Source organism: Oenanthe melanoleuca, chromosome 25 (assembly GCF_029582105.1).
Source record: "Oenanthe melanoleuca isolate GR-GAL-2019-014 chromosome 25, OMel1.0, whole genome shotgun sequence".
Classification (NCBI taxonomy): domain Eukaryota; kingdom Metazoa; phylum Chordata; class Aves; order Passeriformes; family Muscicapidae; genus Oenanthe; species Oenanthe melanoleuca.
Window position 1 is genome coordinate 2,537,063 of NC_079358.1, and position 17,358 is coordinate 2,554,420.

The window sequence follows — 17,358 nt, forward strand, 5'->3', positions numbered from 1 at the left end:
GCCCACGCGCTTCCGGGCAGCGCGCGCGCCCACGCGCTTCCGCTTCCGGTCCCGGGGAGGAGGGGGCTGAGGCGGGAGCGCGCGCGCGGGAAACGCCCCCTCCCCTCACGAACGAACGCGGCTAAAAACGGGGAAAACGGGGCAAAACCCGCCCAAAACCAGGGATAAAACAGGCCAAAAATCAAAATTAAACAGGGCCTGAAAAACAGAGTGAAAATGGGTTGGAATGAGCTAAACCAAAGCCAAAAAGGGCCTTAAAAACAAAGTGAAAATGAGTCGGGATGGAGCTAAAACTGCATAAAACCAGAGTTAAACCAGCCCAAAAAAGGGTCAAAAATCAAAATCAAACAGGGCCCTAAAAACAGAGTGAGAATGGGTCAGGATGGAGCTAAACAATCCCAAAACCCAGCCCAAAACTGAACCTAAACCAGGCCCAAAATATTGAAAAACCCAGATTTAAAACAGGCTGAGAACAGCCCTAAAACACCCCAAATCCAGCCCCAAAATCAGCCCCAAAACCCCTTAAAACCAACCCCTAAACTCCCTAAAACACCCCAAATCCAGCCCCAAAATCAGCCCCAAATCCAGCCACAAAACCCCCTAAAACCAACCCCTAAACCCCCTAAAATACCCCAAAACCAGCCTCAAAACAGCCCCAAAACACCCCAAAACTCCTGAAAACCCCCAAAATCACCCCCTAAACTCCCCCAAACGTCCCAAAATCCCCTAAATCCAGCCCCAAAATTCCCAAAATCCAGCCCCAAAACTCCCTAAAACCAGCCCCAAAACCAACCTCCCAAACCCCCCAAAACTAACCCCAAAATTCCCAAAAATCCAGCCCTCAAAATCAGCCCCAAAACTCCTGAAAACCCCCAAAATCACCCCCTAAACTCCCCCAAACATCCCAAAATCCCCTAAATCCAGCCCCAAAATTCCCAAAATCCAGCCCCAAAACTCCCTAAAACCCCCAAAGTCACCCCAAAACCAGCCCCTAAACTCCCCAAAACTCCCCCAAACATCCCAAAACTCCCCTAATCCAGCCCCAAAACCAACCCCAAAACTCCCCAAATTCCCCAAATCCAGCCCCCAAATCCCCCAAAACTCCCCAAAACCCTCCAAAATCACCCCAAGATCACCCCAAACACCCCAAAACTTCCTAAATCCAGCCCCAAAATCAACCCCAAATCACCCCCAAATCCCCCAAATCACCCCAAAAACAGCCACAAACGTCACCAACATTTATTCGCTGTTATTTACACGGCAGTGGAGGTGGGGGAGGGGTGCGGGACACGCCCCCCCCTCTGTCGCGACAGCGGCGACAGAGGGGGCGGGGGGGGGGGAGGGGGAGGGGCTGCCCGTGCTGTGTCCCCAACCCAGGGGCGGAATTCCCAAATTTCCCCCATCCCGGAGCATCCCAAAATTCCCGGGGACCCCCCAAAATTCCCGGGGATCATCCAGGGACCCCCCAAAACACGTGGGGACCAATCAGGGATCCCCCCAAAATTCCCGAGGATCAATCAGGGATCCCCCAAAATTCTCTGGGCATCATCCAGGGACCCCCCAAAATTCCCGGGGACCCCCAAAATTATCGGGGACCCCCATAAAATTCTCCAGGGATCACCCAGGGACCCCCCAAAATTCCCGGGGACCAATCAGGGACCCCCCAAAACACGTGGGGACCAATCAGGGACCCCCCCAAAATTCTCTGGGCATCATCCAGGGAACTCCCAAAATTCCCGGGGAGCACTTGGGGACCCCCAAAATTCCCGGGGAGCGCCCAGGGGATCATCTGAGGACACCCCAAAATTCCAGGGACCCCCCAAAATTCCCGGGGACTACTCGAGGATCCCCAAAATTCCCCAGGGATCATCCAGGGACCCCCAAAATTCCCCAGGGATCACTCGGGGACCCCCCCAAAATTCCATGGGGGGACCATGCAGGGACCCCCCCAAAACTGACAGTGAGCACCCAGACACCCCCAAAATTCCCCAGGGATCATCCAGAGACCCCCCAAAATACGCGGGGACCAATCAGAGACCCCCCAAAATTCCCGGGGAGCACCCAGGGACCCCCGGCCTGGATCCCCCTCCCCAAAAAATTCTCAGGCAGTGAACTGGGGAGAAACCCGAAGATTTTGGGGTCGGGAGGGGGAAATTCGGGTTTGTGGGGATTCCTTGACCCCAAAACATGCGGGGCCCCCCAAAATCCCCCAGGGACCCCCCAAAATCCCTCAGGGACCCCCAAATTTCCACCCCCGCCGCCTCTGATCGGGATCCCCCTCCCCAAAAGAGTCTCAGGCAGGAATTGGGGGGAAACGCAAAGATTTTGGGGTCGGGAGGGGGAGATCCGGGTTTGTGGGGATTCCTTGACCCCAAAACATGCGGGGACCAATCAGGGACACCCCAAAATTCCCGGGGAGCACCCAGGGACCCCCGGCCTGGATCCCCCTCCCCAAAATAGTCTCAGGCAGTGAACTGGGGAGAAACCCGAAGATTTTGGGGTCGGGAGGGGGAAATTCGGGTTTGTGGGGATTCCTTGACCCCAAAACATGCGGGGACCCCCAAAATCCCCCAGGGACCCCCCAAAATCCCCCAGGGACCCCCCAAAATCCCACCCTCGGGATCCCCCTCCCCAAAATCTCAGGCAGTGAATTGAGGAGAAACCCGAAAATTTTGGGGTCGGGAAAAGTGAAATTTGTCCGTTTGTGGGGCCAGGGGGATCTTCACACCCCAAAACATGCGGGGACCCCCAAAATCCCCCGGGGACCCCCCAAATTTCCACCCCCGCCGCCTCTGATCGGGATCCCCCTCCCCAAAAGAGTCTCAGGCAGGAATTGGGGGGCCCCGCGGGTTTTGGGGCGCTCCGGGCGGTTTTGGGGCGGGATTTGGGGTCGGGGTTTGGCACACGACGCTGCTCAGCCCTTCCAGGAGCTCCCGGCGCTGCGGGGCCTGCGGGGGATTTTTGGGGGGTCGGGGGTCCCCAAAAAAGGGAGGAGACCCCGGGGCCGATCCCGTTTGTAGGGACAGCCCCCCCGCACCCCAAAATCCCATTTTTGGGGTCATTCCAACCCCTCCAATCCTTTAATCCTATTTTTGGGGTCTGGAGGTTCCACAAAATTCCCTTTTTTTGGGGGTCACCCCAACCCTTTAACCCCGCGTTTTTTGGGGTTCAGTTTTTGGGGACAACCCCCCCAATTCCCACCTTTTTAACCCAAATTTTGGGGTCTTGGGTGTTCCCACAAAATTCCCTTTTTTGGGGTCACCCCAATCCTTTAACCCTTAATCTTTCGGGGTCCCCCAAATTTCCATTTTTGGGGTCACCCCAGCCCTTTAACCCCGCGTTTTTTGGGGTTCAGTTTTTGGGGACAACCCCCCCGTTCCCACCCCTTTGACCCCAGTTTTGGGGTCCGGGTTGATCCCAATTTTTGGGGACATCCCAACCCTTTAACACCACATTTTTGGGATCTGGGGGTTCCACAAAATTCCCTTTTTTTGGGGTCACCTCAACCCTTTAATCCCATTTTTGGGGTCTCGGGTGTTCCCACAAAATTCCCTTTTTTGGGGTCACCCCAACCCTTTAACTCCGCATTTTTTGGGGTCCCGTTTTTAGGAATAGCCCCCCCCTCCCCAACCCTTTAACCCCAATTTTGGGGTCCGGGTTGATCCCAATTTTTGGGGCCACCCCAATCCTTTAATCCCATTTTTGGGATCTGGGGGTTCCACAAAATTCCGTTTTTTGGGGACACCCCAACCCTTTGACCCCACATTTTTTGGGGTTCAGTTTTTGGGGACAACCCCCCCATTCCCACCCCTTTAACCCAAATTTTGGGGTCCCCCCAATCCCCATTTTTGGGGTCCCCTCACCTAAGTCACCTCCTCGGCCGTGTCCTCCGGGGCTCTCTGCCCCTGCTCCTCGCCCCCCGGGGAGGTTTTGGGGGTTTTGGGGGGGCTGCTCTCCGATTTTTGGGGTTCCTGGGGGGCCTCGGGGGGGCTGGGACCCTGCGGGGTGAAATTTGGGGTGGGGGGATGCTGAGGGACCACCCCAAATCCTCCAAAATCCGCGACTTTTGGGGTCCCCTCCCGTTTTTTGGGGTCCCCTCCCGATTTTTGGGGTCCCCTCCCGATTTTTGGGGTTCCCGAGGCTTTTTGGGATTCTCGTGGTTTTGGGGATTTCCTGCAATTTTTTGGGATCCCGTGGTGATTTTTTTTGGGGGACCCCCTCCCGTTTTTTGGGATCTCTCCCAGTTTTTGGGATTCTCACAATTTTTGGGGAATCCCCCCCCCTCCAGATTTTTGGGACACTCCTGTTTTTTGGGGAACCCCCCCCCCAAGTTTTTGGGGTCCCTCCCGGTTTTTGGGGTTCTCATGATTTTTGGGATCTCGTGGATTTTTGGGACTCCTACAATTTTCGGGCACTCTTGTGTTTTTTTGGGGACCCTCCCGGTTTTTGGGGACCCCATGTGACTTTTGCAAAGTTTTTTTTTTATTACTCCCGTTTTTTTAGAATTTTAGGGGGATTTCCCTCATTTTTTGGGATTTCTGGTGCTTTTCTTGGGATTCCTGTGGCGTTTTTTTTGGGAACCCCCTGTTTGTTTTCTTCTCAGTTTTTGGGGACCCTCGTGACTTTTGGGATTCCTGCAGGATTTTTTTTTTTTTATGTGATTCCCTTTTTGGGGGGGGGGATTTCCCTCATTTTTTGGGATTTCTGGCGGGTTTTTTTTGGGATTTCTCTCATTCTTTTGGGATTCCCTCACTTTTTTTCGGTTTTTCTGGGGACCCCCCGCGGGTTTTGGGGTCCCCACCTGGTCGTTGCCCTCGGGGGGGCTCCTGCAGACGATGTCGCTGAACTGGGGCTCCCCGGGGCTCTCCTCGGGCGGCGCCGTGGGCGTGGCAGCTGCGGGGGGGGAAAAAAATCCAGGGAAAATGGGAAAAAAATTCCAGGGGAATTGGGGAAAAAATCCAGGGAAAATGGGAAAAAAACCAGGGGAATTGGGAAAAATCCAGGGAAAATGGGAAAAAATACAGAGAAAATGGGGAAAAAATCCAGGGGAATTGGGGAAAAATTGCAGGGAAAATGGGGAAAAAAATCCAGGGAAAATGGGAAAAATTCCAGGGAAAATGGGAAAAAAATACAGGGGAAATGGGAAAAATTCCAGGGATAATGGGAAAAAAATACAGGGGAATTGGGGAAAAAATCCAGGGAAAATGGGAAAAAAATCCCAGGGGAATTGGGGAAAAAATCCAGGGAAAATGGGAAAAATTCCAGGGAAAATGGGAAAAAAATCCCAGGGGAACTGGGAAATATTCCAGGGAAAATGGGAAAAAAATACAGGGGAATTGGGGAAAAATCCAGGGAAAATGGGAAAAAAATACAGGGAAAATGGGAAAAATTGCAGGGAAAATGGGAAAAAAATACAGGGAAAATGGGAAAAATTCCAGGGAAAATGGGAAAAAATCCCAGGGGAATTGGGAAATATTCCAGGGAAAATGGGAAAAAAATACAGGGGAAATGGGAAAAATTGCAGGGAAAATGGAAAAAAAATACAGGGAAAATGGGGGGAAAACCCTGGGGAAAATAGGGAAAAATTGCAGGGAAAGTGGGGAAAAAATCCAGGGAATATAGGGAAAAAACAGGGAAAATGGGGAAAAAAGTACAGGGAAAAGTGGGAAAAAATTCCAGGGGAAATGGGGAAAAAATACAGGGAATATAGGGAAAAAACAGGAAAAATGGGGAAAAGATTCCAGGGGAAATGGAGGAAAAAATTCAGGGAAGAGTGGGAAAAAATTCCAGGGGAAATTGGGAAAAAATCCAGGGAGAAGTGGAGGGATGGGGAAACAAGGAAAAGAGAAAAATGGGGAAATGGGAAATGGGAAAGTGGAAAATGGGAAAAACAGGAAAATGGGAAAAATGGGAAAATTGGAAAATGTATTAATATGTCAACAAGAAAAAGGGGGAAATGGGGAAATGGGAAACTGGGAAAATGGAACAAAAGGAAAATGGGAAAACAGGAGAAGAGGAAAACGAGTAAAGCTGGGAAGTGGGAAACCAGAAAATTGGGGAAAATGGGGAAACAAGAAAACAGGAAAATGGGAAAATGGGGAAAATGGGGAAATGGGAAACCAGAAAATGGGGAAAATGGGGAAACAAGAAAACAGGAAAATGGGAAAAATGGGGAAATGGGAAAAATATGGGGAAAATGGGGAAATGGGAAACCAGAAAATGGGGAAAACGGGGAAACAAGAAACAGGAAAACGGGGAAACAGGACAATGGGAAAAATGGGAAAAATGGAGAAATGGGAAACCAGAAAATGGGGAAATGGGGAAACAAGAAAACAGGAAAATGGGAAAAACGGGGAAACAAGAAAACAGGAAAACGGGGAAACAGGACAATGGGAAAAATGGGAAAAATGGAGAAATGGGAAACCAGAAAATGGGGAAAACGGGGAAACAAGAAAACAGGAAAACGGGGAAACAGGACAATGGGAAAAATGGGGAAATGGGAAACAAGAAAATGGGAAAAATGGGGAAATGGGAAATGGGGAAACAAGAAAACAGGAAAATGGGAAAGATGGGAAAACAGGACAATGGGAAAAAGGTAGAAATGGGAAAGGGACAGTGACCGGGGTGACCCACCCGCCGCGGCCGCCTTGGCGCTGTTCACCCTCCAGCACCAGAAGGCGCCGCCGAGGCTCACGGCGACCAGGATCAGAGACAGCACCACGTAGCCCGAGGTGGAGAACGCAGAGGGACCGCCTGGGACGGGGGGGAGAGCGACAGGGACACGGTGAGTGTCACTGTGAGTGTCACCGTGTCACTGTCAGTGTCACTGTCAGTGCTAGGACAGCACCACGTAGCCCGAGGTGGAGAACGCCGAGGGACCGCCTGGGACGGGGAGGGATAGCGTGTCACTGTCAGTGTCACTGTGAGTGTCACCGTGTCACTGTCAGTGTCACTGTGAGCGTCACCATGTCACTGTCAGTGTCACCGTCAGTGCTAGGACAGCACCACGTAGCCTGAGGTGGAGAACGCCGAGGGACTGCCTGGGACAGGGAGGGACAGTGACAGGGACACTGTGAGTGTCACTGTGAGTGTCACCGTGTCACTGTGAGTGTCACTGTATCACTGTCAGTGTCACTGTGTCACTGTCAGTGCTGCGACAGCACCACGTAGCCCGAGGTGGAGAACGCAGAGGGACCGCCTGGGACAGGGAGGGATAGCGTGTCACTGTCAGTGTCACTGTGTCACTGTGAGTGTCACCGTGTCACTGTCAGTGTCACGGTGTCACTGTCAGCGTCACCGTGTCACTGTGAGTGTCACTGTGAGTGTCACTGTGAGTGTCACCGTGTCACTGTCAGTGTCACGGTGTCACTGTCAGCGTCACCGTGTCACTGTCAGTGTCACCGTCAGTGCCGTGACAGCACCCCGTAGCCCGAGGTGGAGAACGCAGAGGGACCGCCTGGGACAGGGAGGGACAGCGACAGGGACACTGTGAGTGTCACCGTGTCACTGTCAGCGTCACCATGTCACTGTCAGTTTCACTGTGAGCATCACTGTGTCACTGTCAGTGTCACCGTGTTACTGTGAGTGTCACTGTGTCACTGTCATTGTCACTATGTCACTGTGAGTGTCACCGTGTCACTGTCAGTGTCACTGTCAGTGTCACTGTGAGCGTCACCATGTCACTGTCAGCATCACCGTGTCACTGTGAGCGTCACCGTGTCACTGTGAGTGTCACTGTCAGTGTCACGGTGTCACTGTGAGTGTCACCGTGTCACTGTGAGTGTCACTGTCAGTGTCACGGTGTCACTGTGAGTGTCACCGTGTCACTGTCAGCGTCACCGTGTCGCTGTGTCACTGTGAGCGTCATTGTGTCACTGTCAGTGTCACCGTGTCACTGTGAGTGTCACCATGTCACTGTCAGTGTCACTGTCAGTGTCACTGTCAGTGTCATGGTGTCACTGTGAGTGTCACGGTGTCACTGTGAGTGTCATTGTGTCACTGTGAGTGTCACTGTGTCACTGTCAGTGTCACTGTCACTGCCGTGACAGCACCACGTAGCCCGAGGTGGAGAAGGCCGAGGGACCGCCTGAGACAGGGAGGGACAGCGACAGGGACACGGTGAGTGTCACCTGGGGGCGGGGACATGGGGACAGGGAGGGACATTGTGAGTGTCACTGTCAGTGTCACTGTCAGTGTCACCTGGGGATGGGGACATCGGGGACAGGGCAGTGACACCGACAGGGACACTGTGAGTGTCACCATCAGTGACAGCCTCACTGTGTCACCCTCAATGTCACCATGGGTGTGTTACCACCAGTGTCACCCTCACCATGTCACCCCCCCGTGTCACCCTGCCCCAGTCCCGGTGTCACCCTCAGTGCCACCCCCAGTGTCACCCTGAGCTGTGTCACCCCCAGTGTCACCCAGCCTCAGTCTCAGTGTCACCCCCAGTGCCACCCTCAGTGCCACCCTATCCCCATCCCGGTGCCATCTCAGTGCCACCCCCAGTGTCACCCTGAGCTGTGTCACCCCCAGTGTCACCCAGCCTCAGTCTCAGTGCCACCCCCAGTGCCACCCTCACCATGTCACCCCCAGTGTCACCCAGCCTCAGTCTCAGTGCCACCCCCAGTGCCACCGTGAGCTGTGTCACCTCCAGTGCCACCCCCAGTGTCACCCTCAGTGCCACCCCCAGTGTCACCCCATCCCACCCTCAGTGCCCTCCCCCAGTGCCATCTCAGTGTCACCCGCAGTGCCACCCAGCCCCATTCCCGTGCCACCCCCCTGTCCCCATCCCTGTCCCCATCCCTGTCCCCATCCCTGTCCCTGTCCCCATCCCTGTCCCTGTCCCCATCCCTGTCCCCGTCCCCGTCCCTGTCCCCCTGTCCCCGTCCCTGTCCCTCACCTCCGCCCTGGCACAGCTCCTGCAGCTCGAACCGCGCCACTTTCCGGTCCGCGGGGTTGCTGACGGTGCAGGTGTAGGTGACGTTGGTGGCCGCGGGTGGCAGCGCCACGCGCAGGGTGGTGCCGTCGGGGGACAGGCGGTGCCAGCCCGTGCCCAGCTCGCCCCAGGCCAGGCTGTCGCGCCGCCAGGTGACATTGACCGCGCCCCGGCCGCTGCCCTGGCACTGCAGCGTCAGGTTGCACCACTCGAGGGTGCTGGCCAGCAGCTGGCTGCGCGTCCGCGGGCTGGGCACCGACTCTGCGGGGACAGGCGACACCCGGGTGGCACCGGGGACACCCAAGGGACACCTGGGGGACACCCAGGGGACACCCAGGGGACACCAAGGATCCCAAGATCCCTCCCAAGGCACCGACTCTGCGGGGACAGGCGACACCCGGGTGGCACCGGGGACACCCAAGGGACACCTGGGGGACACCCAGGGGACACCCAGGATCCCAAAATCCCTCCCAAGGCACCGACTCTGCGGGGACAGGCGACACCCGGGTGGCACCCAGGGGACACCTTGATGTCACCCGGGGGACACCCAGGATCCAAAAATCCCTCCCAAGGCACCGACTCCGGCAGCGAGCACAGCGCGGTGACACCGGGGACACACAGGGGACACCTTGATGGCATCCAGGGGACACCCAGGTGACACCAGGACCCACCCCAAAAATCCTCCCGAGGCACCGACTCTGCGGGGACGGGGACACCCGGGTGACACCGGGGACACCCAGGGGACACCCAGGGGACACCCAGGATCCCAAAATCCCTCCCAAGGCACCGACTCTGCGGGGACAGGCGACACCCGGGTGGCACCCAGGGGACACCCAGGGGACACCCAGGGAACACCCAAGGGACACCCGGATGGCATCAGGACCCCAAAAACCCTCCCAAGGCACCGACTCTGCGGGGACGGGGACAGGTGACACCCGGGTGGCACCGAGAGGACACCTTGGTGGCACACAGGGGACACCCCAATGCCACCTGGGGGACACCCAGGCGACACCCCAATGCCACACAGGTGACACCCAGGTGGCACCAGGACCCCAAAAACCCTCCCAAGGCACCGACTCTGCGGGCGGGGACAGCCGGTGACATTGGGGGCGCACCGGGGACAACTTGGTGGCACCCAGGGGACACCCAGGTGGCACCCAGGGGACAGCCCAATACCACCCAAGTGACACCCAGGTGACATCCTAGGGGCACCCCAATGGCACCAGCACCCCAAAAACCCTCCAATGAAATTAATGAAATTCAATTAATGAAATTAATTAATTAATTAACCAATTAACCCCTCTGTGCTCACCACAGACAGAAGAGTTAAAGAACCGATTCTCATTTTCCATTTCTCGCTGCGTGCCTCAGTTTCCCCACCCAAACCCCAACTCGTGTCAATGAATTAATGAGATTAATGGCTGACATGAAATTAATTAACGCCATTAATTAACCAATGAATCCCTGCTCATCACAGACAGACGAGTTGAAGAACTGATTCTCGTTTCCCCATTCTGTTTCTCACTCCGTGCCTCAGTTTCCCCACCCAAACCCCAACTCATGTCAATGAATTAAAGAGATGAATTAACAAAATTAATTAATGAAATGAAATGAATTGCCACCATTAATTAACGAATTAACCAATTAATCCCTGCTCACCACAGACAGAAGAGTAGAAGGACCAATCATCGTTTCCTCATTCCATTTCTCTCTCTGTGCCTCAGTCTCCCCACCCAAACCCCAACTCATGTCAATGAGTTAACGAGATTAATGACCGAAATGAAATTAATTAACGCCATTAATCAACTAATTAACGAATTAACTGAGCCGCACTCACCACAGACAGAAGAGTTGCAGAACTGATTCTCGTTTTCCATTCAGTTTCTCACTCCGTGCCTCAGTTTCCCCGCCCCACAACCCAACTCATTTCAATGAATTAACAAAAGGAATTAATGAAATTAATTAATGAAATGAAATTAATTACCACCATTAATTAACCAATGAATCCCTGCTCACCACAGACAGAAGAGTTGAAGAACTGATCCTCATTTTCCATTCAGTTTCTCACTCTGTGCCTCAGTTTCCCCACCCAAACCCCAACTCATGTCAATGAGTTAACGAGATTAATGACCGAAATGAAATTAATTAATGCCACTAATTAACTAATTAACGAATTAACGAATTAATTAAGCCCCACTCACCACAGACAGAAGAGTTGAAGGACTGATTCGCATTTTCCATTTCTCTCTCTGTGCCTCAGTTTCCCCACCCAACCCCAACTCATTTAAATGATCTAATGACTGAATCTAATGAGATTAATGACTGAAATGAAATTAATTGCCACCATTAATTAACCAGTTAACCAATTAATCCCTGTTCACCACAGACAGAAGAGTTGAAGAACTGATTTGCATTTCCCGATTCCATTTCTTGCTGCGTGCCTCAGTTTCCCCACCCAACCCCAACCCAACAAATTAACACTGTCAATTAACTAGCTAACCAATTAATTGACACTATTAAGGAACTAATTAACCAATTAATCCATCCCTGCTCACCACAGACAGAAGAGTTAAAGAACTGATTTGCATTTCCCGATTCCATTTCTCGCTGCGTGCCTCAGTTTCCCCACCCAACCCCAACCCAACCCAACAAATTACCGCCATTAACGAACTAATTAACCAACTAATGAACCGCAGCTCACCGTAGACGGTGAGGTTGAAGGCCTGGTCCTCCACCAGGGCCGGCTGCAGTTTGATCCTGGCGGCGAACACGCCGCTGTCGCCGCGCTGCAGCTCCCGCAGCCGCAGGGCCGAGCTGTTGAACATCTCCAGCCGCCTCCCGAACCGGTCCCGCGGGTCCGGCCGCTCCCAGCGCCCCGCGGCCACCTCGGCCACCTGGATGGTGGCCCCCGAGCCCCCCGAGAAGCTCCACTCGATCTCCTTCACCGACGCGTTGGGCGCCAGCGCCGGCGACAGCAGCACGGAGCCGCCCAGGACGGCGTTCAGCTGGCGGGGAGGGGCGCGGGACTGGCCAAAGAGCAGCTCTGGGGACACAGAAATGGCACCAAAGGGACATTTGGGGACATTTGGGGACATTTGGGGACATCTGGGGACTGTCGGGTTTGGGGACAGCAGCACGGAGCCGCCCAGGACGGCGTTCAGCTGGCGGGGAGGGGCGCGGGACTGGCCAAAGAGCAGCTCTGGGGACACAGAAATGGGTTTGGGGACATTTGGGGACATCTGGGGACCTCCCTGACCATCTTTCAAAGCAGCACGGAGCTGCCCAAAGAGCCAAAGAGCAGCTCTGGGGACACAGAAATGGCACCAAGGGGACATTTGGGGACATTTAGGGACTGTCTGGTTTGGGGACAGCAGCACGGAGCTGTCCAAGATTGGCCCAAGAGCAGCTCTGGGGACACAGAAGTGTCACCTGAGAGGGTTTGGGGACATTTGGGGACATTTGAGGAGCATTTTGGGGATGTTTTGGGGATGTTTTAGGGCGGTTTTGGGATTTTTGGGGACATTTGGGGACTGTCGGGTTTGGGGACAGCAGCACGGAGCCGCCCAGGACTGGCCCAAGAGCAGCTCTGGGGACAGGAAAATGTCACCTGAGAGGGTTTGGGGACGTTTTGGGACATTTCAGGACCATTTGAGGACATTTTGGGGATGTTTTGGGGATGTTTTTAGATTTTTGGGGATGTTTTGGGGACATTTTGGGGTTATTTGGGGACATTTGAGAACCATTTGGGATGTTTTGGGGATGTTCTGGGATTTTTGGGGATGTTTTGGGGACATTTAGGGACTGTCAGGTTTGGGGACAGCAGCACGGAGCTGCCCAAAGAGCCCAAGAGCAGCTCTGGGGACACAAAAATGTCACCTGAGAGGGTTTGGGGACATTTGGGGACATTTTTGGGACATTTGGGAACATTTTGGGGCCATTTTGGGGCCATTTGGGGACGTTTTGGGACATTTTTTGGCCATTTAGGGACATTTGGGGCCATTTTGGGGCCATATTTGGGATATTTGGGGAAAATTTGGGACATTTAGGAAATTTTAGGAAATTTTAGGAAATTTTAGGAAATTTTAGGAAATTTTGGGTAAAGGGTGGGAGGAAAAGGAGCGTCCTGGGAGAGATTGGAGTTGAAAAAAGAGAAGGAAAAATCGGCTAAAAAGGTAAAAAACTAAAAATTACCAGTTCTGGAGAGGGAAAATAATGGGAATTTTTGGGAAAAATTGGCTAAAAATCTAGAAACTATGGGTTCAGTTGAGGGAAAATAATGGGAATTTTTTTGGAAAAATTGGATAAAAAGGTAAAAAACTAAAAACTACGGGTTCAGATTGGGGTGAGCCCCAAAAAAGGGAAAAAAATGGAAATTTTGGGTAAAAATTGGTCAAAATTGGGGGAAAAATTGGCTAAAAAGGTAAAAATCTAAAATCTACGAGTTCTGGAGAAGGAAAATAATGGGAATTTTTTTTGGGGAAAATTGGCTAAAAATCTAAAAACTATGAGTTCAGTTAAAGGAAAATAATGGGAATTTTTTTGGAAAAATTGGCTAAAAAGGTAAAAATCTAAAATCTATGGAAATGGAAAATAATGGGAATTTTTTGGGAAAAATTGGCTAAAAATCTAAAAACTATGAGTTCAGTTAAAGGAAAATAATGGGAATTTTTTGGGAAAAATTGGCTAAAAAGGTAAAAAACTAAAAACTACGGGTTCAGATTGGGGTGAGCCCCAAAAAAAGGGAAAAAAATGGAAATTTTGGGTAAGAATTGGTCAAAATTGGGGGAAAATTGGCTAAAAAGGTAAAAATCTAAAAACTACGGAGATGGAAAATAATGGGAATTTTTTGGGAAAAATTGGCTAAAAAGGTAAAAAACTAAAAACTACGGGTTCAGATTGGGGTGAGCCCCAAAAAAAGGGAAAAGAATGGAAATTTTGGGTAAGAATTGGTCAAAATTTGGGGGGAAAATTGGCTAAAAAGGTAAAAATCTAAAAACTACGAGTTCTGGAGAAGGAAAATAATGGGAATTTTTTGGGAAAAATTGGCTAAAAAGGTAAAAAACTAAAAACTACGAGTTCAGATTGGGGTGAGCACCAAAAAAAGGGAAAAAAAATGGAAATTTTGGGGGAAAATTTGGCCCAAAAATTGAAATTTTGGCCCCATCTGAACCGGCTCTCACCAGAACATCGCTCCAGCAGCGACTGCGTGGAATTCCCGGGCAGAATTTCCAAAATCTCATTTTCTGCCCCAAATTGAGCCTCCTGCAGGAGCCCTGCGGGAAACCGAGAGGGTTTGGGTGGAAATCCTGGAAATTTGGGGTTTTGGGGGGGTGCCTGTGAAATTTGGGGTTTTTTAGGGTGGAATTTGTGTAAAAAATTGGAATTTTTTAGGTGGAATTTGTGCAAAAATTGGATTTTTTTTGGGTGGAATTTGTGCAAAAATTGGATTTTTTTGGGGTGGAATTTCTGCAAAATTGGATCTTTTTTTGGCGGAATTTGTGCAAAAATTGGATTTTTTTGGGGTGGAATTTGTGCAAAAAAATTGGATTTTTTTGGGGTGGAATTTGTGAAAAAATTGGAGTTTTTTGGTGGAATTTGTGTAAAAATTGGATTTTTTTGGGTTTCTTGGGGGATTTTTTTGAGGTGGAATTGCCACAAATTTTGGGGATTTTGGGACAGAATTTCTGCAAAAATTGGGAATTTTTGGGGTTTTTTTGGGAGGTTTTGGGGTAGAATTTCCACAAAATTTTGGGTTTTTTGGGGTGGAATTTCTCCAAGTTTGGGGTTTTTTTGGGGGGCAGAATTTCTGATAAAATTCCTGATCCCAGGAGCTGCTCAGGAGCTCCAGGCAGGGACAAAACCCCAAAAATTTTGGGATTTTTGATTCCCACAGAGACTGAGTTTTATTCCAGTTTTATCCTGGATTTTATTCCAGTTTATCCTGAATTTTATTCCAGTTTATCCTGAATTTTATTCCAGTTTATCCTGAATTTTATTCTGACTTTTCCCAGGTTTTATTCCAGTTTATCTTGGATTTTATTTCTCTTTATCCTGAGTTTTATTCCTGCTTATCCCAGAATTTATTCCTGCTTTTTCTGGATTTTATTCCAGTTTATCCCAGATTTTATCCCAGTTTTATCCTGGATTTTATCCCAGTTTATCCCAAGTTTTATCCCAGTTTATCCCAGATTTTATCCCAGGTTTTATTTCAGTTTATCCTGGATTTTATTTCTCTTTATCCTGAGTTTTATTCCTGCTTATCCCAGAATTTATTCCTGCTTTTTCTGAATTTTATTCCAGTTTATCCTGAATTTTATTCCAGTTTATCCTGAGTTTTATTCCTGCTTATCCTGGATTTTATTCCAGTTTATCCCAAGTTTTATTCCAGTTTATCCCAGATTTTATTTCTCTTTATCCTGAGTTTTATTCCTGCTTATCCCAGAATTTATTCCTGCTTTTTCTGGATTTTATTCCAGTTTATCCCAAGTTTTATTCCACTTTATCCCAGGCTGGATTCCTGCTTATCCTGAATTTTTTTCCAGTTTATCCCAGGTTTGATTCCTGCTCATCCCAAATTTTATTCCGACTTTTCCCAATTTTAAAACCCGAGGGAATTTCGGTGAAATTTTCTCGGGGGGTTCAGACCCAGCCCGGGGGGAGGAGCTGGGGAGGGGCTTCCCAAAAATCCCCAAATCCCACAAATTCCCCAAATCCCAAAAATCCCCCAAATCCCAAAATTCCCCCAAATCCCCAAAATTCCCCAAATCCCAAAATTCCCCAAATCCCCAAATTCCCCAAATCCCCAAATTCCCCCAAATTCCAAAATTCCCCAAATCCCAAAATTCTCCCAAATCCCAAAATTCTCCCAAATCCCAAAATTCCCCCAAATCCCCAAAATTCTCCCAAATCCCAAAATTCCCCAAATCCCCAAATTCCCCAAATCCCCAAATTCCCCCAAATTCCAAAATTCCCAATCCCCAATAATTCCCAAATCCCAAAATTCCCCCAAATCCCCAAAATTCCCCAAATCCCCAAAATTCCCCCAAATCCCAAAATTCTCCCAAATCCCCAAAATTCCCCCAAATCCCCAAAATTCCCCCAATCCCCAAATTCCTCAAATCCCAAAATTCCCCAAATCCCAAAATTCTCCCAAATCCCCAAAATTGCCCCCAAATCCCCAAATTCTCCCAAATCCCCAAATTCCCCAAATCCCAAAATTCCTCAAATCTCAAAATTCCCCAAAATTCCCCCAAATCCCAAATATTCCCCAAATCCCAAAATTTCCCCTCCCCTCATTTTTGCCTCAATCTCCCAAAACTCTCTTTTTTTTTTTTTTTTTTTTTTTTATTTTTATTTTTTTGGGGGATTTTTCCCACTTTTTCCATCCCGGAAAAATCAGAATTTTGGGAGATTTTGGGGATTTTTTTTTGCCCGGGGTTTGGTCCCTCCCTGCCTCATCCTGTTTATCCCAATTTTTAAATTTATTTATTATTTTTTTTTTTGGGAACACCAGGCTCTCCCTCAAGGAAAAAAATAAATAATAAAAAAAAAATCAATCCATGACCCAAATCCTCCAAAAATTCCCAAAAACACCCAAAATTCTTCCTCCCCAACCCTCCTCCTCCTCCTCGGATTCCCACGCTCCGGGCTGGAATAATTTGAATAATTGGATAAATTTGAATAATTGGATTAATTTGAATAATCTGAATAATTTGAATAATTTGAATAATTTCAGATTCCCGGCGCTCCAAATTTTGGGAATTTGGGTTTTTTTTTCCCCACCTTTGCTGGGCTGATTTTAATTTATTTTTTTTTAATTTTTTTTTTTTTATTTTTATTTTTTTTTTTTTTTTTTTTTTGAGGGCACCTAATTAATTCTCGAGGTTAATGAAATCCGTGATTAATCTGCCTGTGGGATTGGATGATTTCCCGCAGGGTTTTTAATCTTTATTTTTATTTTTTAATTTCTTTTTTAAAGGGAATTTTGGAACGTTTTGGGGATTTTTTTTTTTTCACTCCCGGTTTTAAGGAGCCGCTTCCCAATCACTGAAAAGGGGGGAAAAAAATAAAAATAAAAATAAAATTAAAACCGCGTCAGGATGGGTGGGGGAGGGGATGGAATCCCAAAATTTTTGGGATTGAGGAATTCCCGAGTTTCTATCGCGATGGGGGAGGGGGGGATCCCAAACCCTAAAAAAAAATCCCAAAAAAAAGAATTTTTGGGGTGACCCCCGACTCACCTGGGCCGAGCCCCAGCAGCGCCAGGAGCAGCGAGGGCAGCCGAGATTTGCTCCGAGGGAATTCCCGCTCCATAATTTTAATTTTTTTTTGGGGAATTTTTAAAAAAAAAAATAAAAAAATAGAGGAGAAAAGGGAAAAAAAAAAAAAAAAAATAAATAAAAAATCAGCGGCTCGGAGGG

The 17,358-nt window shown here is 49.6% G+C and overlaps 1 protein-coding gene across 2 annotated transcripts; it reads right to left on the reverse strand.

Annotated features, from left to right (window-relative positions):
• Nucleotides 1-2,262: 2,262 nt before the first annotated feature.
• On the reverse strand, nucleotides 2,263-17,358 carry CD84 (CD84 molecule). Of its 2 annotated transcripts, none has more exons than XM_056510623.1 (7): nucleotides 17,179-17,358; nucleotides 11,640-12,137; nucleotides 8,903-9,199; nucleotides 6,634-6,753; nucleotides 4,754-4,893; nucleotides 3,864-3,998; nucleotides 2,263-2,948 (listed from the first exon to the last, which is right to left on the reverse strand). In XM_056510623.1, exons 1-6 carry the CDS (start codon nucleotides 17,249-17,251, stop codon nucleotides 3,864-3,866), a joined length of 1,263 nt encoding a protein of 420 aa, XP_056366598.1. In that variant the 5' UTR covers nucleotides 17,252-17,358; the 3' UTR covers nucleotides 2,263-2,948. The 2 variants fall into 2 exon arrangements, with proteins under 2 accessions (XP_056366598.1, XP_056366599.1); XM_056510624.1 differs by having other exon boundaries at nucleotides 4,802-4,893; nucleotides 17,179-17,354.